Source organism: Phacochoerus africanus, chromosome 5 (assembly GCF_016906955.1).
Source record: "Phacochoerus africanus isolate WHEZ1 chromosome 5, ROS_Pafr_v1, whole genome shotgun sequence".
NCBI lineage: Eukaryota > Metazoa > Chordata > Mammalia > Artiodactyla > Suidae > Phacochoerus > Phacochoerus africanus.
In genome coordinates this window covers 61,688,460-61,713,763 of record NC_062548.1, presented here as the reverse complement: position 1 = coordinate 61,713,763, position 25,304 = coordinate 61,688,460, and the positions used below count along the sequence as shown (strand labels likewise).

Genomic DNA, 25,304 nt, shown 5'->3' with positions numbered 1-25,304 from the left:
ATATGTGACTGTAAGAACTGTCACCCTCAAAATGGTTCTGAGGCCTTGCTGAAGAGGGGACATCAAAAGTCTCACACCACGGCCCAGGAGAGGGTGTAAAGAGAAGTGCTTATGGGTTTCACGGAGGCCTGTCTTACAGAGGACAGGAGGGGAGGGGAGAACTGAGAAGGGTGAATTTTATAAGTATGTAATTGTTGGGTGGGTTCTTGTTAAAGGAAAGAATTTTATAAGTATGTAGTTCCTTAAAAGATTAAGTGGATAATGGGGAAAACAACATTTTACAACCTTAAAATCAGACAGGAGAGAGAAATCACAGGTGCAAAGGTTCACTTTATTTATTCATTCCCCTCCCCCCAGTATTAACACGGTTAAAGCCAAAGAGGGGGAGGGGATGAGGAGGGAAGAGGGGCTGGGGGATTGCCAAGGATCTTCTGGGGAAAGGGCCTGAGGCCTGAGGTGGGGAGGGGGCTGGGGCTGGGGGCAGGCCAGGGGCCTGTGGGCCTCTAAGCCTCACACTCGTTCCTGTTGAAGCTTTTGACCAGAGGGGAGGCCAGGGTCTTGTGGGTGACCTCACAGGAATATATATTATGACTTAGGTACTGTGACGTGGGCAGCGAGAGGGTGCTGCTGAGGCTGTAGGTGTTGTCCTTGCTGTCCTGCTCTGTGACACTATCCAGGATGCCACTGCTTTGGACCGCCCCATCCACCTTCCACTTGACATTGACTTCTCTGGGGAAGAAGCTATTGACCAAGCACACCACAGAGGCAGTTTGGGTCTCTAACTGCTCCTTCGATGGCTGGAAGATGAAGACGGATGGCTTGGCATCAGCCCCTGAGGAAGCAAGCACAGAGAATGGTGTTTAAGTAACAGGGAAGTTCTCCACTGGGTGCGTTGTTTGTGGGCGATCGACGAGCTGGTAAGGAACCAACACAGAAGAACTAACTTCCCGAAGCCATCCTAAGGCCTTTTTTGCCTTGCATGCTTTGTTCAGCTCATCTTTTCTCTCCTTCCTCTGTGTTCCCCGCTTCTTGCAGGGAACACAATGCTTCAGGCCAAGAAAAAAAACCACTTCATCTGACCCCCTCGGAGTTTAGAAGCAAGAACGGGTCTTGCACAGATCATTTTCCCGGTGCCTCTCCTAGCTCTGGGCAGTGATACCAAGCTGCCTTTCCTTCCTGGGCGTCCTTTGGGTGTGTTGGGCCCAGACCCACCCTGCAGAGTCTGCACCCCGGTTGAGGAGTCATCCCCTTCCGCATCTGTGATCAGGCCAGCCACTCTCCCTCTCCTCCCAAAGGCTTCAGAGGGAGACCTGGGCCCTGGCCAGATGGCTGTCACCATATGGGGCAAGGTTCAGCCAGACCAGGAGGGGTCAACTGTAATTCTGGCCACCTGCCCAGGAGGAACTGGCTGGCTTCACTTCTGACGGTGAGCAGCTGCCAGATGGCCTCCTGGAAGTCCCCTTTGTGGGCATTCAGGCCCTTGGGTTGGAGAGTAAGAGTTAAAAAACAAATCAAGAATCTTTTGCTTGGAGAAATTAGCAGAAAAGGGAATAGATTTTTATAAAGATAGAAACCTTAATAAAATAAAAACCTCCATGTTAACCAAGCAGTTAGTAAAATACCGAATTCTTAATGTTCTGATATTTTCTTCTCTTTTAACCTTCATTACTATTTTTTTTTTCAGAGACTTATATAAAATAGCCTTGGTAGCAAAATCATATGAATTCTAGAAAAAAAGGAGGGGAAATATGCTATGAAGATACTCCTGTTTGGGTCAAGCCTTGATCACTTTAATTTTCTATCCTGCATTAATAGATTAAACTATTAGCATATTTGATATGGAAGTTCTTGCCAGACACCTTAATAACTTTTAATGGAGTTTGAAATTCATGAAAAGATTTTAAAAAGGCCCTAAATGGTTTAGAACAGTTTAAAATACTTAGTTTGAAAAGAGTTTTAAAATGGCCCTAAAATAGTCCTGCCAGGTGGTTGCAAACCAAAAATAATCTTTCTCAAGTATCACTTTTGAAATTAGCTGGAGTAAACAAACGATGACAAATAGCAAATTACTAAACTCTTTCAAAGGGTAGGTGATTAAAAGACCCAGATTAGAAAATTTCTGTCACAGAATGAAGGAATTTAAAAATATGTTTCTATTAAGTTTCCATTAATGGCATTTTTATCTGCTTAGATACTTTGTATACGTGAAATATAATCCTACTGAAGCCATTAAATTTCTGAAAATTAAAAACGTGTCACAACTGTATCTTTTTTTTTATCAGCAATTATACCTTCATGATATTTACTTCAAACTCAGTAAAACTGATCAAAATCTGAGTGGCCAGATGGCTGGCCGCTGTGTTCAATTTTTGCTCTTGTAGATTTTGCCTTGAAAGGGTTATGCGTCTATTTCTCTCATTTGGATTAAGCCTCTATTACTTAAATCCATTTGACAAGAGACTACTGAAAGAATTACACCCCACTTAAAAAAATAGCTTTAAATTCTTTATAATCTCCTAATAGAAATTTTTATTAAAAGGATATAATACTGTGAATTTTCTCTCTAGAATCTCTAATAAAAATCAGGCTTCTCCCTCTCTTCCCCATATGAGCGTGTGCCCGTCATATTTCTATTCTCCTCTGTTAGCGACGTTATCTGTATCACTGTGTCAGCACAGTTGAACGGGCGGTCGCGGGGTTGCCGTGGCCTTTAGCGGCAGCTTTTAGCGGCTTTTAGCGGCTGGTGCGCTGCCACCAGAGCCCTGGGGACCCACCGCCAAGGTCATTCAATCGCGAAAAAAGACCGCCATGGGGTCTATAGATCACACTGGAGGTGCCACGGCCTCCTTGGCGGTATAAAAACACCATCAAGTAATAACAGGAAAATAAAAGAATACACTTATTAAAATATTTCCTATTTTTCTACAAGTTCATGGGCCTTTAAAAAATGCAGTTCTTTTATTTTCTTTCACTTAAACAGATTTCTTTAAATCTGAGTTTTTGGGGTCAGTCCATCTTTCCCCTCCATTATGAGGAAGATCATTTCAAATTTAGTCTACTATAGAAATTGGATTTTTGAAAAAGGAGATATCTGTCAAGATATAGAATCTCTGCAGAATTTAAGTATTGACAGTTTCTCTCTCATTTTAGACTTTAAAAATAACATTGCTTCTGATTCTCAATTAAGTGGCAACTTTAACATAAACATATATTTTTCTAACTTCTGATTTTTTAGCGCATCCTATTAATTTTCATTTTTATCTCATATAATAATAATTTATCAGACAGAAGAGAGAAAACAGACCAAGAAATACATTTCTCTAACTTTTTTAAATTGTAAAGAACAAAAATCATTTACAAGATTTGGCAAAGTTCAAAGAAAATTAATTCGCTTTTGCTCTTTGGAGCTGTAAGAATTCCTTTTTCATCTACACTAATTTTTTTTTCCTTTGAATCATTCAATTTGGCTTAAATTAATCTTTTTGTCTACAAATTCATTTTTGGAGCTGAGTTTAACTTTTGAAACTGATAATAGATATGAAATGCTCTTGTTTACCCATTTTTCACAAAACTGACACTTAAGCCTCTAAAAGTCAACACTGGCATTTAGACTCAAATTTCAGAAGGTAGTAGATAAAAAATACTTACGTTTAATCTCCACGATGTCCCTTCACCAAAGGTGATCCACAATATTAACAATTTTACTTTCCCCTCAATGGAAATCTCTTTTTGCTGCTACATCTCATTAGATTGTTGGTTACAGACAAAGTCTGGCCATTTGGATCCCAAGTCAACTGACTCATTTAGCTGCCTCATCAACTAACTAGGTCTTTGTTCTTCCATGAGACAAACTCTGTTCTGACCCTTACTCCTCAGATTTTTGGGTGAGTCCCACTCTCTTCAGAACTGACCTCAACTCATACTCCAAACATGAAAAGTCCCCAATTTCGCAATCGTATAAGAAAAAGGAGTAGAAAAGTGCACTTACGTTTGATTTCCAGCTTGGTCCCGCTACCGAACACAACCCACAGTTAAGGCTCTAGAACACTTACCTCATCAAAACCCCCCTCTGAAGCCAGTCCCATGAGAAAGGCTAATTCAGAGAAAAAGCCAGCGGTCTCTTCCCCTTTCTCCCTACAAACCCTACTCTCCTCACAAACTCAACAATTCGGTCTGTCTGCTCAGCTTAAAAGTTGGCTCTTTTCTACTTTTTGGTCTTATCCTTTTGGGTCACTGGGAATGGTTCATTCAACCAAAATGTCAAAAACTTGCACAAATGACACAACAGGACAAAAATCTCACAAATAATTGAGTGAAAATGTACTCACTTTTGGGCTCCACTTTGGTCCCCGAGCCAAAAGTGAACCATAGCGATTTCCCCTTAACTTCCACTTCTATAAAAACCTACCCTCACAGGGCAGCAAGCCCCCTTCCCCAGTTATTTTGGCTTGGAAACCTTAAAAATTAGCCACCCTCTGGTCTCCCATGCAGCAATGTCCCCTCCCTGGTACCTAACCTGGGAAGGCAATTTGTTTGGTCCCTGACAACTAATTCATGAAAACACTGAAAAATGGACAAAAAGCCAACCAATCAATTAGAAACAGCAAAGAATCAGTCGGAAAAAGCCACTTACGTTTGAGCTCCAGCTTGGTCCCCGCGCCGAAACCATTCACACAGGGGTTCGTCTCAACTTCCCTCCTGTACAAAAACTGGTTCCCCTCCTGACCCTTGAGCAGAGCTCTGTTCAGAACATGGGCTTTGCTTCCCAGTAAGTTTCTGAAACTATCATTCTAACAAGTTTTTCCTCACCCAGTGCCTGACTCTTAGTTCTGCCCAGAAAATGTGCCATCAGTTTTCCAGTTTGATGACAGGCTTTAGTTTTGCCCTGGAGAATGTCAGTCTGGTTTCAGAGAGTCAGCACATGAATCATTTCAGAGCCACAGAGACCATAAGACACAGACAGCCAAGGAAGGAACGTTTGGATTGACTTACGTTTGAGTTCCAGCTTGGTTCCTTGGCGGAACATCCTCCACAGTGACAGCTGTCTGCTGTCTCACTGAACAAAAACCCTTTTCCCTGAAGAGGAACAGAGCCTTGGGTCAGCTACTGAAGCCTAACTCCCTTTGCAAGCAGCTGTGGAGGCCCTGGGCTTCTCTGGCAGAGCATGTTTGTCTTCTTTGGTATGTTTTAAAATACTAGAAGATGACATATTTCTGTCTAAGGCCTGATGGTCCCTTTCTTTAGAAATCAACCATGTCCATGATTTATTTGTTTATTTATTTATTTATTGGAAAGTAGGTTGAGTGTAAATTACAAAGAAAGACAAGCACATTTAAAAACTGCACTTTAGGAGTTTCTGTTGTGGCTCAGTAGTTAACGAATCTGACTAGGAACCATGAGGTTGCAAGTTCGATCCCTGGCCTTGCTTAGTGGGTTAAGGATCTGGCGTTGCAGTGAGCTGTGGTGTAGGTTGCAGACGCGGCTCAGATCCCGAGTTGCTGTGGCTCTGGCATAGGCCCGCATCTATAGCTCCGATTAGACCCCTAGCCTGGGAACCTCCATATGCCATGGGAACGGCCCTAGAAAAGGCAAAAAGACAAAAAAAAACAAAAAAAAAACCCAAAAAAACCCTGCATTTAAAAAAAATTGTAGTTGATTTACAATGGTATGTTTATTATTTATTTATGTATTTATTTATTTATTGGGAAGTAGGTTGAATATGAATTACAAAGAAAGACAAGCACATTACAAAAAACTGCACTTAGAGTTCCCATTGTAGTGCAGCAGAAATGAATCTGACTAGGAACCATGAGGTTGCGGGTACGATCCCTGGCCTTGCTCAGTGGGTTAAGGATCTGGTATTGCCATGAGCTGTGGTGTAGGTCGCAGGTGCGGCTCGGATCTGATGTTGCTGTGGCTGTGGTGCAGGCCGGCAGCTGTAGCTCTAATTAGACCCCTAGCCTGGGAACCCCCATATGTCTGGATGCGGCCCTAAAAAGCAAAAAACAAAAACAAAAACAAAAACGGAAAAAAAAAACCCAAAACCCTGCACTTAAAAAAAAAACTGTAGTTGATTTACAATGTTATGTTAGATTCAGATTACAGCAAAGTGATTCAGTTACACACACACGCATATATATATTCTTTTTCACATTCTTTTCCATTATAGGTTATTGTAAGCTGCTGCATATAGTTCCCTGTGCTATATAGTAGGTCCCTGTTGTTTATTTTGTGTATACTGGGGTGTATCCGCTAACCCCAGACTCCTTATTTATCCCTCCTACTCCCTTTCACCCTTGGTAACCATCTGTTCGTTTCCTATGTCTGTGAGTCTATTTCTGTTTTGTAAATAAGTTCATTTAAAAAATTGCACTTTTTTATAGTCTCCTGGGGGCGGGGAGGCTTTTGCAAATGATGAACTTCATTCAGTGTCATTATGGGACTCTTTAGCTTTTCTCAGTTAATCATAATTAGAGAGTATTTTCCTGTTTGAACCTCTTCCTTGCCACCATATTGTCTCAAAAAAGATAGACTACGTGTATATCAAACCAAGGCCCGCGTCTTACCTTGAACTCTATTTTGGCATGAAGCTATAGATGACGTATGAAACAAAAACAAGGATCAGCAGAGAAGAAAATCCAGACTTAACTTTGTTGGTTGTCAGTTGTCAGAGAACAGGTAGAGCTAGAGGGGTACCCACCACGTCACATTGAGCTGAATCAGCTGCCTGCTATTTTGGGAATCAAGGTGTGCCTTGGTGTTTCCATAGTAACCCCATCAAGGATGCTGAAGTCCTCACTTTGCTGTGAGTCCAGCTTCACTTACTATAGTTGTTTCCCTCTTAACCTTCCAGCCCCATCTCAGCGTATGTTGCTCCCACCATCCTAAACTCTTTAGAGTCCTTCTGTGACTTCCAGCTTTTTACCAAACTCTCCCTCTGCTTGGAAACACCTTCACTCACTTGCATTAGTTTGTGAATAACTAATGTCTTTCAGGACTCAACTCAAGAGAGACCTTCTCCCTCAGCAAGTGGCGTGACTGTGTAGAGCACAGAGGCAAGGTCACTGGACCTAGAACATTTAATCGCTCTTATCTGTTGCCAGATTCTTTCTACCCTACTGGATTGTTAGCTGTTTGATGTTTCATTGTCTTTTTCTTTCTTTCTTTTTTTTTTTTTTTTTTGCTTTTTAAGGGCTGCACTCGGGGCGCATGGAGTTTCCCAGGCTAGCGGTCGAATCAGAGCTAGAGCTGCCAGCCTATGCCGCAGCCACAGCAACGCAGGATCTGAGCCACGTCTGCAACCTACACCACAGCTCACGGCAACGCCGGATCGTTAACCCACTGAGCAAGGGCAGGGATCGAACCTGCAACCTCACAGTTCCTAGTTGGATTTGTTTCTGCTGCACCATGATGGGAACTCCCGATGTTTCATTGTCTTATATTTGGAAGGCCCAGTCCAGTATCTTCACTTGACAAATGCTCAGCAAACATTTGCAGAATGAACAGGGAGAAAAGAAAAAAACTCCAACAATAAATAGTTGAAAATCAGTAATAGATCAGAGCTGATAAGTTGTAAGGGACCAAGGAATAATACTAACCACTGAAATAGTAAGTTTTACAAGAGAACTTAAAATTGTAATTCTGAAGATTAGGGTAACTTTCTTTGATTTTGTCACTGAGCACTTTTCTAGTTGCCTTAAAGAGCAAAGTCAGCAGTGGATCTCACCAGAAGAGAGGAAAGAGAGTTGTCAAGTTGGAGATAGAAGAGAGTGGAAATTAAGTGTCCAAAATAGTTCACTGAGCAAACAGTCAACGAAGATATTAAAGAGTATAGAAAGTGACTTTCTTTGCAGTAATGCAAGCAGTACCAATCATAATAGTTAACATTTCTTTATTTTTAATTTAATTTAATTTTTTGTCTTTTTAGGGTGACACCCACGGCATATGGAGGTTCCCAGGCTAGGGGCTGAATGAGAGCTGTAGTTGCTGGCCTACACCACAGCCACAGCAATGCCCACTGAGCAAGGTCGGGGTCGGACCTGTGTCCTCATGGATGCTAATCAGATTCCCTTCCACTGAGCCATGATGGGAACTCCATAATAGTTGAAATTTGTTGAGCATTTACAAAATGCCAGACATTGTACATGGATCACTTTATTTAATTATCCCCCAAATCTAGAAACTAATGCTATCACCCCCTTTTTTTCTTTTTTGGTTGCCCTGAGGCATATGCAGTCCTTGCGCCAAGGATCAGATCTGAGGCACAATTGAAATCTATGCCTCAGCTGCAGAAATGCCAGATCCTTAACCCACTGTGCTGGGCCAGGGATGGAACCTGCGTCCTGGCACTGCAGAGATGCCACTGATCCCATTGGGCCACATCGGAAACTCCTATCCCTTTGAGTGGCAGAGTTGGGATTCAAACTCAGAGCTCATACACTTAGCTGCAGCATCCTGCAGATGAGATCCTGGGAGTGAAGTCACCCAGTGGAAGCAAACACACAGCAGAAAACATTGGGGTGGGGGGAGAAAAATGAAACTTTAAAAAAGTGTCCTAGGGGTGGAAATGATTAGAAAAGTAGGCTCAGGAGTTCCCATCATGGCTCAGTGGTTAACAAATCCAACTAGGAGCCATGAAGTTATGGGTCTGAGCCCTGGCCTGGCTCAGTGGTTTAAGGATCCACCGTTGCTGTGAGCTGTGGTGTAAGTTGCAGACATGGCTCAGATCTTGCATTGCTGTGGATGTGGTGTAGGCCAGCAGCTATAGCTCTGATTACACACCTAGCCTGGGAACCTCCATATGCAGCCTTAGAAAAGACAAAAATACCAAAAAAAAACCCAAAAAAAAGAAAGAAAAAGAAAAGTAGGCTCAAATGTGTATATAAGACTGTGCATTGAAATGTTGCTTGAAAGGTAGAAAATGGAAATCCTCATCATAACCTAATTATGATAGAGCTTTTTAATGGAGCACAAAGCAGCCAATAGGAGAATGCAGTAGGGTTTTTTTTTTTTAGGTAGGTTTTTATGTAGTCACGTGGAAGATGATTGTAAAAATCCCTATAGGCTGTATGGTATGTATTGCATGATATCATGATCTCATTTTAATTGAGTATGTATGGCTATGAATACAGGCTAATTGCTGAAAGAAGTACACTAAACCATGCTCAGTAGTTATTTCTTCAAATCAATTAAGGAGGCGTGCTGTCGTGGAAGAAAGAGAGGCAATGACATTTTCTCTTTCTATTGTCCTGTATATCATAAATTATTTAACCTTTTAAAATTATGTGAATACATTCATTTTGTGGTTTTCAGAAACAATAAGGCTGTACCAATTTTGACAAAAAGCAAACTCAGGAGTTCCCGTTATGGCTCAGCGGATGAGCCTGACTAGTATCCATGAGGATATGGGTTCGATCCCTGGCCTCGCTCATTGGGTTAAGGATCTGGCATTGCCATGAGCTGTAGTGTAGGTCACTGACATGGCTTGGATCCTGAGTTGCTATGGCTGTGGCATAGGCCAGCAGGTGTAGTTCTGATTTGACCCCTAGCCTGGGAAATTTCATATGCTGCACCTGCGGCACTAAAAAGCAAAAAAAGGAAAAAAAAAAGAAAAGAAAAGGAAGTGAAGCATGCAATTATTATAAAGCAGAACAACTATTATAAAACAACTTGCTGTTAATGAAAGATTTTTATCATAAGAACCATTGTGGCAAAAACTAATTTGTGGATCACTGAGATCCTTAGTATGTGTGCTGTTCATTCTTTGAAGGCAAAGGATGTCTCAGAAGCATCTGTGAGTCTCTGCCAGGACCTGTCATTCTACAAAGTGTCCATGATGGACGGAGATGAGATGGATTTATGGAGGAAAAGCAGTGTCAATAAACTAGTCTGAGAGGTTCTTGGATTTATGCTGGAAATAGAAAATTTAGAGAATCATTCCAACAAACTCTTCACTGAAGCTGATTCCCATGTAGCCCCCAGCAAACCTAGATTCTTAGAATAAATTCTAAACTGCTTGTCAGGTGCGGGCTGGAGAGACACTGACTAAGTGCGCATCTATAAATCATTCTGAAAATTATTGGTAAGTTATCAATGTTCCTTCCTCAGGTCTAACATTTCAAGAAACACCATTTTTGCCTTTAATTTGACATACTTACCCAGGCTATTTGAATGCTTTGCCTCCCACAGTAACATATAAATCACTCAGCAGGTTAAGAACCCAATGGCATGATTTTGCTCTTTGCAAGGCTTGAGGGTTTCCCTACCAGGCTCTGGAACTTTTGTCTCTGATGATCACCCTGAAGCTGTGGTTCAGGATATTTTCCAGGTCATCATTCACAGTAGAGTCCAAGGCAGTGATCCTTTGACTTCAGCTTGATTCCTCTCTTCTTAGGATTATGTTGTTTGTCACTTGTACTTGACTTAAGCTGATGTGCCACAAGGTGAGGAGAAATTTCCGGAGTCCACATTCAGGGGTGCTCAGAACCTGATCAATTGCTTGTCTTCGGGCCGGGTGCCACAATGGACATCTGCCCTTAATCCCCCAGGGGCAACGTGGCTTCATTAGCCTGGGAGGAGGGAGTCAGAGGAGATCACTTGAGAACTTGCCGCTTCTTTGCTGCTTTGGAGCTGAGTCTTGTTTCCACGGATCTCTGCAGAAAGATGTGCTGGGAGAAGCAAAGTCCTTTGCCTACCATGTGCAAATACACATGCCATAGACATGACCCAAGATTCTGGTCCCACTTTGGAAAATGTAGACACTTCTTGTTTCTATGAATACATAAAGGCTGCAGGTATTTTTGACTTTCTAGAGTGAAAGAGAAAATAGCAGCAATGTGTCAGAATTTATGAACCCTTGGAGAAGCTCGGCCAATGAGATTTGCATATTGAGTGTTGTGGTTTCTAGATAGTTTTGGCTTGTTTTACACTAGTGATGAGCCCTGAGCTCTGCCCTGGGGTTTCCTGGCCCCCTGTCTCCTTGGCATCCAGCCCTGGGTCCTTGTTCATCCTGAGGCAGAGAAACCCATCATGAACAACTACTGTGAATGGGCTAGCTCTGCGTGCTTCTGTGGAGTCCATGAATTCGGGCTTTGTTCTTCATACTTTTTGTCTTTATTGCCCAAATCTGCAAGTCCTCATGGACATTCTTCTCTGCTCCCTGTTGGCTCAGAACCCATCACTGAGTGCCTCCTATGCCTCTGACCACTGGACTTCCCTACCTCCAGTCTTGTTCATCTTGGGCAAGGGCATGGGTGCTGGATCTTTCCTGCCCATCACTCGACATTGTCTCAGTCCCTTGATATGCATCCTGAACCCATCTCCAAAGGATTCCAGTCTCTCTCTTTTCTAGTTCCACCAGCTCTTCGGATTACCTCTGTGGGTCAGTTAAGCTGGTTGCCCCTCAACCTAATATTTTGTTGCATGTCAGGGACTTAATGGTACAATTTTGCTCTTCGCAAGTTTTGAAAGACGGGGTACTTCTCTAACTGGTTCTGGAACATTTGTGTCTGATAATCCACCCTGAAATCTGTGCATCAGGATTTTTTTCCAGCTCATTATTCGTAGTTGAGTCCAAGGCAGGTGATTCTTTGACTTTAGCTTGATTCCTCCCTCCTTAGGATCATATTGTCTGTCACTTGTATTTGACTTAAGCTGATATCCCACAAGGTGAGGAGAAAATTCCGGAGTCCACATTCAGGAGTGCTCAGAACCTGATCAATTGCCTGTCTTCCAGTACTTGACTCTACTCTGTTCTTCTTGTCCTTGTGGGTTTTCTTTTCCTTTTTTCCTTCCTTCCTTCCTTCCTTCCTTCCTTCCTTCCTTCCTTCCTTCCTTCCTTCCTTCCTTCCTTCCTTCCTTCCTTTCTTCCTTTCTTTCTGTCTCTCTGTCTTTCTTTCTCTCTTTCTTTGCCATGGCATGCAGAGGTTCCCAGGCCAAGGATAAACCCCCTGACACAGCAGTGACAGCACTGGATCCTTAACACACTGAGCTGCCAGAGGACTCCAACTTGTGGGTTTATTTCTTTAAAATAATATTCTTAAAAAATCTTTTTTGCATTTTTGGGTTTGTTTTTGTTTAACAGGGAGGTGTTGTGAGTAAATGTGTGTTTAACCCATCAGCTTCACCTGTACCTTTATTAAATTGGTTCCTTTAGGTTCTATGTGGGGTTAAAACAAGGCTGGTGCCTGACTCTTCTTCCCGTACTACTCATCATACACATTTAAGCTATTCTTTTGGTGCTGGGGAAAGAGGAGCAGATCACTGTCTTCCCCTTAACCCCTCTGCCCCCTGAGCACTGTCCGCAAAGTGCCCTGATCATCGTGGCTGAGGCTAGCCTCTCAAACCTAGGAGGGCAGGATAGGAAGAGGGCAGGCTTGCAGGAAAAAGAACAGACAACAAAGTAAAACGAAAATCCAACAGATTGAAGCAAGAAATAATTTGGACTTCTTAAAATTTTATTTTGCTTTTTCGGGCCGCACTTGTGGCATACAGAGGTCCCCAGGCTAGGGGTCGAATCAGAGCTACAGCTGCCGGCCTACGCCACAGCCACAGCAATGCAGGATCTGAGCCTAGTCTGCAACCTACACCGTAGCTCCAGGCAATGCTGGATCCTTAATCCATTGATCGAGGTCAAGGATTGAATGCATATCCTCATGGTTACTAGTCAGGTTTGTTACCGCTGAGCCACAATGGGAACTTCCTGGACTTTTAAACTGAATGTAAAGGACCAGTCCACCACTCTTTCAAAATCCTCTTTGCAATGACAGAAGAAATAGAAAAATGGGAATAAATGTATTTCATGATTGGAGACCCTTAAAGGGTCATATTAGGAGGAAAAAAATGTGGAAAACTGCAAAGATTTAAATTATGTGATTCAATTGATGGGGAAACTAGAATCTAGAATCTTCCATTACATTACAAAAACAGGAGGGGGCCTTGAAGCAGCCAATACTGGTTTTCCCCACAAAGTCCTAGATGAAGCACCTGCACCTCAGGGTTGTAGGGAGCAGGCATTGGGACTGGGATGAGAGGCACTGGAAGATGGGGTCATGGTTGAGATGCCTGGCACTCACCCTTCAGGCTGTGTGAAGAGTGATGGAAATAAAAAGGGACAGGCATTCCATAGCAGTGGGATAAAAATCCTTAAGACACCAGAAGAAAAAAAAGTGTAAAAAACCCCCCTAAACTCATAGCAAAATTCAGAAAAGGAAATTTACAAATCAAGAGGAAAATATGATCAATAGAAATATAAAATAAGATGGGAGGACCAAGCCTCAACAGAACCAACATAATAAATGCTAAATTATCCAAAACTTGAAAATAGGCAGAAAGATGACTATTGAGAAAAATTCTTTCCTTGAACAAATTCTGCTCAGGCTCTTCTGAACTCTATTCTCAAGCAGGTCCTGAATTTTAGCCTTCTGTGTGTATCCCCACATTGCCTAGTTTTAGCAAGAATCTGGCTAAGTCAGTTTAACCAGAGTTCCCCATCTTTTTTTTTAAAACTAATTATATTTTAAATTAATGTATAGTTGATTTACAATGTCGTACCCATTTTTGCTGTACAGCAAAGTGACTTAGTTATACATATATGTACATTCTCTTTTTTAGAATATTCTTTTCCATCATGCTCTATTCCAAGAGCTTGGTTATAATTTCCTGTGTTATAGAGTAGGACCTCATGGCTTATGCATCTAAATGTAATAGGTTGCATCTACCAACCTCAAACTCCCAGTCCATTCCCCTCCCTCCCCCCTCCCCAATGGCAATAACATCTGTTCTCTATGTCTATGAATCTGTCTCTGTTTTGTAGATGGGCTCATTTGTGCCATATTTTAAATTCCACATATGAATGATATTTGGTATTTGTCTTTCTCTTTCTGACTTCATTTCGTATGATAATCTCTAGTTGCATCCATATTTCTGCAAGTGCCATTATTTCATTCTTTTTCATGGCTGAGTAGTATTCCTCTGCATGTGGGTACCATGTCTTCTTAATCCATTTCTCTGTTGATGGACATTTAGGTTGTTTCCATGTCTTGGCTATTCTGAATAGTGCTGCTGTGAACAGGTCATGCATATATCTTTCTGAATTATAATTTTGTCTGGATATATGCCTGGGAGTGGGATTGCTGGATCATATGGTACAGAATTCCCCATCCTTGATTCTCCTTGATATCTAATTAAATTCCTTATACTCTGTTATCTTCCAGGGATGTGTAAGGACCTTGGCCTGCCTTCAGCAAGACTTCACCAGGTCATTTTCAACTGAATCCCCCTTACCCTTGGTGCTTCCTCTTAGTGATTTCCTAGCTGCCCACCCCATCCTGTTCATTGGCTCTAAATTCCCTGTATTTGGAGTTGAGCTCAACCTCTCTCCTCTTCTGTATGATCCCTTTGCTGCATAGTGGTCCCTGCCCCAATGGTGATGGTCCTGAATAAAGTCTTCCTTACCATCTTTAACAACTGTCAAAGTAATTTTTTCTTCAACACTAGGTCTTTTCAGGGTCATTTGACCTTTATTTCAGAGAAATAAAGGTTGCTTGACTTCTATTTATTGCTGATTAAAAACTAGATTCCCCAAAGTTAGATGTTAACCTAGAAAAACTAATATTATGAAAATGATGCATGGTTTCTGTCTGTGAAGAAAACCCCTATGTTTACGGTTTTAGCTTTGTAGAACATTAATCAGTTTTGCATCTTGTTTAGCAATCTTATTCTAGGAATGATAGTTGTGTGTGCCTATGTGTGTGTTGTTATATAACCTCTTTGTAACCAGTTTTATCATCTGGTTCTGTCATTAATAAGTTAAATGAATCTTTGGCACTTGTTCACAATATTTATGAAAGATAACTTATTTTATTTTATTTAAAAAAATAACTCAGAGTTGAATCGGAGCTTCAGCTGCCAGTCTACACCAAAGCCACAGCAACATGTGATCTGAGCCACATTTGCGACCTACACCACAGCTCACAGCAATGCTGGATCCTTAACCCACTGAGCGAGGCAAGGGATTGAACCTGCATCCTCATGGATCCTAGTTGGTTTCATTTTTCATTGAGCTACAATGGTAACCACAGATAACTTATTTTAATTTTGGGGAAAACATTTACCTTGACAATATTCAAGCGGAAAATTTCACAATTGAAAGACCAAGAATAGTGAATACGACACTCAAATCCAGCCGTGTGTTGTTTATAAGAGATGCATTAAAGGAGTTCCTGTCATGGCTCAGTGGTTAACGAATCTGACGAGGAACCATGAGGTTTCTGGTTCGATCCCTGGCCTTGCTCAGTGGATGAAGGATCTGGCGTTGCCGTGAGCTATGGTGTAGGTTGCAGATGTGGCTCGGATCCCGCGTTGCTGTGGCTCTGGCATAGGCCAATGGCTTACAGCTCCTATTAGACCCCTAACCTGGGAACCTCCATATGCTGTAGGAGCAGCCCTAGAAAAGGCAAAAAGACAAAAAAAAAAGATGCATTAAAAACAAGTCTTTAAAATGATTTGGCCAACTAATGCAATGGATAGGGCTTGGTCAGGCAGCTGCTAACTGAAGGATGGACAATGTGTAATACTGGAAAAATAGAATTAGAGGGAAGAGAAACTTACAGGGATAAAATCAAATATAATAAATGTTATATAACAAGATGATTAATCATAAGACTGAAGAGCCCCGACTGGGAAATAAATTTATATCAGAGTGATTTGTTTTTTTGTGATTATCTTTTGGGAAATATGGGAGCAAGGCGGTTGGTATTGAGGCCACCAATCTTCCTGAGGTCGGGAGATGGGTGGGCCTTTGGGGCTCAGGAACCATTAGGGGCTGGGAGAGAGGCTGCTGGTGGTAGGGAAGGTGGGGAAGGTCACACCTCACTTGTCATGGAAGGTCAGTGCAGGTCAGTGCCTCCAAGTCTCGCATTTATGTTCACCCTTGCCTTCAACTGTTCTTATATCGGGAACAGTTTGGTCATATTGAGTGATTGGATGGAAGGCTGGGATCAAACCTGCAGCCTCATGGATACCAGTCAAATTGGTTTCTGCTGAGCCACAACAGGAACTCCCATTTTGGTAATATTTTCTTAACCACAATGCAATACAACTAGAATGTAGCCATAAAGTAGTCAACTAACAAATCACTGACTTGAAAAAGAATATATATATGAGACTGGGTTGCTTTGCTGTACAGTAGAAAATGGACAGAATACTATAAACCAACCATAATGGAAAAAATAAAAATCATTAAAATAAAAAAACCAAATCATTGACTTGGAAATTTAAAAATTGCCATTCTAAAAGTCTTAAAAAGGAAATCTATCAAATTACAGAGCATGGAATTATTGAAACATAAATAACAGTGAGAAAACTATATATCCAAATCCATGGAATAAAAGTGGCTTTCAAACAAAAATGTATTTCCTTTCCTGATTAAAGTGCCAAGAGGCCAAACATAATAAATTCAGCATTAAACTCAAGAAGCTAGCCACAGAACAAGATACACCAAAAGAAGGTAGAAGGAGGCAAATAGTAAAAATGAAAACAAGAACATAAAAAATAAAAAAGTTATTTTGGTGACTAAAACCAAGAAATGTTTATTTGAAAAGAGACACATTTCTGCAGAGTTTGGCAAAGGAAAAAGAGAGAAACACACATGGACATTAGGCATGAGGAAGAGATTATAATGACATACAAAAAACCTTTTAAGAATTAAAGCACCTGCTGCTAGGATTTATCCCATTTGACCACCCTTTGGGGGCCACTTTCTTTATTATTTTTTTTTCTTTTTCTTTTTCTGGTAGTGATCAGGGGTGACAGTGCTATCGAGATATAATTTTCATGACATACAATCCACCTATTTGTCTTTTTTTTTGTCTTTTTGTCTTTTCAGGGCCACACCTGAGGCATAGGGAAGTTCCCAGGCTAGAGGTCCAGTCAGAGATGTAGCCACTGGCCTACACCGCAGCCACAGCAACTCGGGATCTGAGCGGAATCTGTGACCTACACCATAGCTCACGGAAACACCGCATCCTTAACCCACTGAGAGAGGCCAGGGATCGAACCCAAAACCTCATGGTTCCTAGTCGGATTTGTTAACCACTGAGCCACAACGGGAACTCCCCAATCCACCTATTTGAAGAACATAGTTCAGGCATTCCTGCCACAGCACAGTGGGTTGAGAATCTGATTGCATTGACTTGGGTTGCTGCAGAAGCACAGGTTCAATCCCAAGCTTGGGGCAGTGGGTTAAAGGATCTGGCATTGCCACAACTGTGGTATAGGTCACACAGCTGCAGCTTGGATTCAGTTCCTGGCCTGGGAACCTCCTTATGCCATGGGTGTGGCCGTTAAAAAAATTTTTATTCTTTTAACAACATTCATATATAATGCACAGCAGTGTTAATTACATTTATCACGTTGTACCCAACCTCCCTGGTACTTATTTATCTTATACTGGAAATTTACAACTTTTGACTACATTCATCCACATCCTTCTCTCCTCAAGGAGGTTGTTGCTTTTTTTTTAAAAAAAAATTTTATTTTATTTATTTATTTTATTTTATTTTTTATTATTACTCGATGAATTTATTACATTTATAGTTGCACAATGATCACCACAATCTAATTTTATAGGATTTCCATCCCATACCCCCAACACATCCCCCAACTCCCTCAAACTGTCTCCTTTGGAAACCATAAGATTTTCAAAGTCTATGAGTCAGTATCTGTTCTGCAAAGAAGTTCATTGTGTCCTTTATTCAGATTCCACTTGTCAGTGGTGGCATTTAATGTTGGTGTCTCATTGTCTGACTGACTTCACTTAGCATGACAATTTCTAGGTCCATCCATGTTGCTGCAACTGCCGTTATTTCTTTCCTTTTAATGGCTGAGTAATATTCCATTGTGTATATGTACCCCATCTTCTTGATCCACTCCTCTGTCGATGGACATTTAGGTTGTTTCCATGTCTTGGCTATTGAAAAAAGTGCTGCAATGAACATTGGCGTACATGTGTTTTTTCTAGTCATGGTTTTCTCTGGATAGATGCCAAGGAGTGGGATTGCTGGATCAAGTGATAGTTCTATTTTTAGTTTTCTGAGGAATCTCCATATTGTTTTCCACAGTGAAGGGGGCTGTTGCTTTTTGAACATTTAAATGAAGTGCACAATTCCTTATCTCCCCAAATAAATGGAATAATTGGCTCCCAAAGAGATAGAAACTAATTTTAGAAGAAATTTAGGAGTTTGTCAAAGACTTACTTCCTCCAAAAGAACCTAATACAAGAAGATTTTCAAGCAGTTTCTTTATAATTTTTTGTAACTAGAAGTTCCTATGCCAAGAAGATGCACAGATACGGAATACTTTTGTATTTATTCTTTGCATTGGCATGACTGTGATACTGCAAGTGGACTGCTAGTGGTCCCTGGAAGGAACCTAGGACCCCTTCAGATTAGAAGTGCTCACCTCTATTCCTTGAACTCTAACAAAGTCTTTTAAAGTGAGGTGAAGAGAAAGGGTAAATATTTAGTCAGTCTTGTAATTGCCTGGCTGGGAGTTCAGAGAAGATGAAGGGTAGCTGCCAAAGTTAATCACAGAAACCAGGAAGAGTCCACCCAAATGTAAGACATATACATGAGGACGCATCAACCTAGGGGATCTGCAGGATCGCACAAATAACCACACATAGCACATCGTTGATGCTAGTCTTTACCCAGGATATCGTATCTTCTAATTCCATGAAAAAGAATATGCTTCACATTCCTTATTATTTCTTGCATTTCACAGGGCGTCTCACTCACCACTGCGCTCTCAGTGACTAACAAGTGTCTGGCATACAGCTGATGTTCAATGTACCTTTACTGAATGAATGAGTGAATGAAATGAACAAGGATGGTTCAACAGTCACATGGTACTTGGCCGACTTCTTGGTCTTCTCTTCTCTTGCTCTGGCGCCCTCTGGTGATCACTTTGGGTAGTTTCTGAAGCCCTGAAAACTGCTTCTGCTGGTGCTGCCTTAACCAAGATATCTGGGCTGCAGCTGAGTGTGGGACCACGTCTGACAGAATAGAAAACAGGCTGAATGTGTCCTTAGAGGGTCTTTGTAGATTTATGGGCCGTTTGACTTGGAAGAGCCAGGTGTCTTGCCTCCTAGCGAAAGCACTTCCATCACCTTTCCTGAGACACTCGGCAAAATCTTCACTAACCAGGAAAATTCTTGGCACAGGTGCCATCTGTTCCCCCTAAGTCAGAGGGGATATTTTAATGCATTTTCCAAAATCCAGTGAAAGAATGAAAAAATAAGCCTGTTCAGTGTGAAAATATATTTCTTCTGCGTGCCAGCTGCTCTGGAACTCAGAATAGGATACATCAAGTTTAATGTTGAAAAGGCCTTAACTATTTGACTTTACAACTAAGAAAATCAGGTCCCCTTAATGACACTGAGGATGTAGGCACATAATCAGGGTCTAAAAATTTGCCTTCCAAGAACCAACTCAGTGATTTCCAACTAAATGCTGCCAATTGGTACAGGAATAATGTTTATCCTGGTAAGTGTATAAATGAAGGACAATGATAGTTACTCTAATAGATATGATCCAAGCTTGAATGAGTTAATGCATTGGAAATTTATTTTTTGCTGTGTGAAGTTCGGGTTGGCAGTGGAGCGTGGGGTCTCTGAGGTCCCATGCTATCTTTGATGGACACAGGTTGACAAGGGCCTTCTTTAGCATAAAGCTCCTCTAATGAGTTTCAAGACTACTGAATACGAAAGAAAAATGGGTCAGAGTTACTACCACGCAGTGGGGCTGGGCTTCCAGATTAGAATGGAGGCTTTGGGGATGAGGAGCTTTATACATAATGAAGTTCTCCATTGATGCCTAAGAGATTTTGGCTATTTAAGGAGAAGGTGAATACTGAGTGACACAAACCTTCCAGGTAGGCCATGCCATCCCTTTGGTAATGTGGTATTTATCCTACTTCCCACATTCTGCCTTGCATCATGGAATTTTATAATCAGTTTGGAACAGCTTGGGGTGAGTGACCTCATCAGGGTACGTCTATATTCCTCATTGTGCCTTGATACTGAGTGCTCAGTGATTGCTCTTCAGAATGAATTTGGTAGATATGTGTACTTGGGAATTATATCACATGGAAGCTACATGGATATAAGTTCATTAGAAAAAATTAGAATTTTAATGACTCAATCAACAAATTCCCTTCCTTCCTCCCTCCCTCCCTTCTTTACTTCTTTCCTTTCTTCCTCTCTCTCTCCCTCCCTGGCTCCCTCCCTTTCTTCTCCACACTGGTATCTCTGGGGGCTCACTGCTGCGCAGACAGCAGAAACATAGTATCATGAGCACATGAGATATGACAAAAGATGTAAAGATCTCTGAGGAACATGGAGAACCGCATATCTTAGGAAATATTCTTTAGACTAATGCAGGGTCTCTCTGGCCTAGTGCCACCTGGGTTTCACCCCAAGGGGAGCAACATCCTGTTTATACCTCCCCGAGCAGTAAGCCAGTGCCTGAGGTGAGGAGACAGACTGAGATTTACATGGAATAATGTAAACAGGAAATGACAAGTACATAAAATTCCTACTTCTGGACCAATCTTTCCTATTCCAGCCTTAGAAAAATTATGTGGATTATCTTGTCTCTTTACGGCACTTGACTCCTTCTCATAGTCTTGGCAACAGAATGGAAGATTGGAGTACAAGGTGGTGGGCTAACTGGTTTGGAGGTGCTGCTCTAAGCAAGCCACGAGCTCCAGTTAGGTGATTTCTGCTCAAGCAGAGGGAGTAAAAGGTTGGAGGTTAAATATAAAGGACTGTCTCTAGGAACATAGCATCAGGCACTGGATAGCATAGAACAAAAATAAAAGTGCATATATTTCCTGTGTCAGCAATCATAGGAACTCAACAGAGAAAGGTTCAGGACCAGATGGCTCTGCTGGTAAATTCTACAAAACAATTAAAGAGTCAATATCTATTCTTCTCAAATTGTTCCAAAAAGTAGATGAGTATAGAATACTTCCAAATTCAGTTTATGAAGACAGCATTACCTTGATACCAAAACCAGACAAAAATACTACAATAAAAGAAAAAAAAATCACAGGATAATATCCCCAATAAACATAGATGCAAATATCCCCAACTAAATATTAGTAAAATAAATCCGGTCATACATTAGAATCACCATATACCATGTCCAAGTGAGGTTTATTCCAGGGATAGTTCAACATCTGCAAATCAATTGGTGGGATACACCAAATGGAGATGAAATCGTACAGTCATCTCAATAAATGCAGAGAAAGCATATGACTAAATCCAACATTTTCTCATGATAAAAACTCTCCACAAACTGGGTATGAAAGGAACATACCTCAATATGATAAAAGCCAAAGACGACAAGCCCACAACTGACATCATATGCAATGGTGAAAAGCTGAAAGCTTTTATTCTGAGATCAGGAACAAGATAGGGACGCCCACTCACACCACTTTTATTCAGTATAGTACTGGGAGTTCTAGCCAGAGCAATTAGGCAAGAAAAAAAAGTATTCTAATTGGGAACAAAGAAGTAAAATTATTTCCAAAATTATTTCCTCTATTTGCAGATGACACATGGAAAACTCTAAAGACTCCAAGAAAAAAACTGTTAGAAAAATTCAGTAAATCTTCAGGATACAAAATCAATATATAAAAATCAGTTGCATTTCTATACTGATCTATCTGAAAGTGATATAAAGAAAGCAATCTCGCTTACAATTGCATCAAAAAGAATGAAATACCTAGGCATAAATTTAACTAAGGAGGTGAAAGTTCTGTACACTGAAAAGCATAAGACCCTGATGAAAGAAATTGAAGAAGACACAAATAAATGGAAAGATATTCCTATTCCGTGTTTGTAGGTTTGAAGAATTAATATTGTTAAAATGCCCCTAAAAATGATCTACAGATGCGATACAATTCCTATCAAAATCCCAGTGGTATTTTTCATTATAAATATAAAAAACAATCCTAAAATTTATATGGAAACACAAAAACTCCAAATAGACAACACCATCTTGAGGAAGAGAAGAAAACTGAAGGCATCACACTTACTGATTTCAAATTATATTGCAAATTTATTAGTCAAACAGTAGGGTACTGGCATAAAAGACACGCATGCATATAAGCACACAAGCGTGCTGTGCACACATACACACACACAGAAAAGAAACTACATAAAATGAGAAATAGATTGTTTTATAGTTTCTGTATTTTAACTCATTCAATTCTTCAATTTTAAACTTAGGATATTTAAGTTACTGGACACCTTGGGGTCTTTTCTTTTTCTTTCTTTTTTTTTTTTTTTTTCTGGCTTTTTGCTTTTTAGGACCACACCCGCGGCATATGGAGATTCCCAGGCTAGGGGTCAAATCAGAGCTATATCCGCTGGCCTTCGCCACAGCCACAGCAATGCAGGATCTGAACCATGTCTGCGACCTACACCACAGCTCACAGCAAGGATCTGGTGGCTGGATCCTTAACCCACTGAGCAAGGACAGGGGTTGAACTGGCAACCTCATGGTTACTAGTTGGATGTGATTCCACTGTGCCACAACGGGAACTCCTGGACACCTTGTTATTTTTTAATGTAGTCAGCAATGCTATTTAATTATGAACACATTTTCTATTTTAGCAAACAATATTCAATTGTTAAGGAATTGATGATTCAGCTCCTAGAGCAGGAATCCTGTCCTGGGTGGATGGGCAAAGCTGCCCTCTCTACTTTGCCCTCCATTGACCTAGAAGCTCCAGTTCAGCTGCCGGGTCACCTTTGACAGGGAATGAGGTTTTGCTTTCTCATCAAGAACAAAATAGGTGCTTAGTAAATATGGCTTTGATTTTTACTATGTGAGTAATTATGCATATAAATTTATTAAAAGCCCTGAATGTTCAGTTGTTTTCACTATTTAACCAAACTTTGGATGTATACTTAGACCACCGACTTTTTCACCTAAAGCTAGTCCTCGTTTCTCTTGTTATTGTTGCTGCTATGTTTGTGTTTTATTTTTGAAAGTTTAAAAAATATATACAAGGTGACTTCCACTTCCCCAAAGAGGGAAGAGAAGCACTTTCCCGTATCCCTCCCACTAAGGACACGTAGAAAATTGAGGTATCATGTTAAAAAAAAAAGAGAATAACTCTAAAAGGTGATGTTATGGGTTGGATTGTGTTCCCCCCAAAAGGATGTCGAAGTTTTAATCCCCGGTACCTCAGAATGTAACTTAATTTGGAAACAAGGTTGTTACAGATAGAATTAAATTAAGATCCAGCCACATTTCAGTAGGGTCCCTAATCCAATATAACTGATGTCCTTATAAGCAGAGGGAAATATAAGAAACCAAAATAGGAGAATGCCACCAGATGACAGAGGAAGAAAGTGAGGTGATGCACCTGCAAACCCCAGGATGCTGAAGATTGACAGCTACCACCAGAAGCCAGGAAGACACAAGGGAAGATGGTCTCTGACAGGTTTCAGAGGGCCCATGGCCCTACCTACACCCTATTTGGAGCTTTTAGCCTCCAGAATTGTGAGAGAATAAATTTATCTTAGAAAGTCCACCCAGGGAGTTCCCATTGTGGCTCAACAGGTGAAGAACCTGACATAGTGTCTGTGAGGATGTGGGTTCTCTCCCTGGCCTCACTCAGTGGGTTAAGGATCCGGCCACAAGCTGTGGTGTAGGTCACAGATGTGGCTCACATCAGTATTGCTGAGGCTGGTGTGTAGGCCTGTGGCTGCAGCTCTGATTTAACCCCTAGTCCATGAATTTCCATATGCTGCAGGTGTGGCTGTTAAAAAAAAAAAGCCACCCAGTTTTTGGCACTTTGTTTTGGCAACCCTGGGAAAATAACACAGGTAGAGAGAATAAGGTAGACCATATAGGGGTCTTGGTACCTGAAAAATGACAGGAAAATGCCTGGACTTTCTTTTTGTGTCATATATCACAGACCAGGTCCTGGAGAAGTTAACACCCTGGGAATATGAATGGGCTGTGATAATAAAGAGCCCTAACAAATGCCAGCTCTTTCTTGCCAAAGGACTAGGAAAGGGGCAATCTAGAAAGATAAAAACTTTGAGACAATAACCACAGAGACAGCCAAGTGGCACAGAGAAGACCGTGGCCCCTCCCCCTACACCAGTAAAGTCCAAGTTGTTCTGTCTGGAACAGCAAAGAGCCTTCTTGCAATAATTAAAATGAAAGTCACACACCAGGGTGGTGTTCCATCCTCAACCCTCCTGCTCCAGGCTCTGTGAGAAAAAAACACTCCCTCCTGTCCTCAGGCTTCCCTGCTGAGATTCCAGCTATATGTGGCCAAGTGACATTCGGATACGACTTTCAAATATTTTCTCTTAGAGTTTTCACTGAGGATTACATGTGATTTTGGGCTCTTTCTTCATGTCCAGTCTTTGACTTTTGTTTCAGGATTATACCAGCCCCATGACATGTTTCATATATATATATATATATATTTTTTTTTTGGTCTTTTTTGTCTTTTTAGGGCCACACCTGAGGCATATGGAGGTTCCCAGGCTACGGGTCTAATCAGACCTGTAGGTGCCGGCCTGTGCCAGAGCCACAGCAATGTGTGTCAATTTCGGTTGTACAGCAAAGTGACCCAGTTATACATATATAAAATTTTCTTTTCTCATACTATCATCCTCCATCGTGTTCTATCCCAAGAGATTGGATATAGTTCCCTCTGCTGTACAGTAGGACCTCATTGCTTATCCATTCTAAATGGAATAGTCTGCATCTACTAATGACAAATTCCCAGTCCATTCCACTCCCTCCCCATCCCCTGGGCAACCAAAGGGGGGTTCTCTGTGAGTCTGTTTCTGTTCTGTAGATAGGTTCATTTGCACCATATTTTAGATTCCACATGTTAATGATATCATATGGTATTTTGTCTTTCTCTTTCTGACTTGCTTCACTTGGTCTGGTAATCTCTAGTTGCATCCATGTTGCTGCAAATGCCATGATTTCGTTCTTTTTTATGGCTGAGTAGTATTCCATCATATATATGTACCACAGCTTAATCCATTCATCTGTTAATGGGGACATTTAGGTTGTTTCCATGTCTTGGTTATTATGAGTAGTTGTAGCAACATATTTAGAGACAATCAAGGAGGTGAATAGATAATGTGAGAAAATATAATGTATACATGTATGTGTAAGTGAGTCACCATGGTGTACAGTAGAAAAAAAATTGTATTGGGAAAATAACAAAAAAAAAATTTCAATTAAAAAAATAAATAGAAA

General features: G+C 41.1%; 1 gene segment (V, D, J or C); it reads right to left on the bottom strand.

The window, feature by feature from the left end:
- Positions 1–310: 310 nt before the first annotated feature.
- LOC125126689 (immunoglobulin kappa variable 2-28-like) overlaps positions 311–25,304 on the bottom strand; it is a 75,495-nt gene continuing 50,501 nt past the window's right edge. The window contains 2 exon segments of the V gene segment in view: positions 311–832; positions 4,634–4,668. Of these exon segments, the coding sequence occupies positions 504–832; positions 4,634–4,668 (364 nt within the window).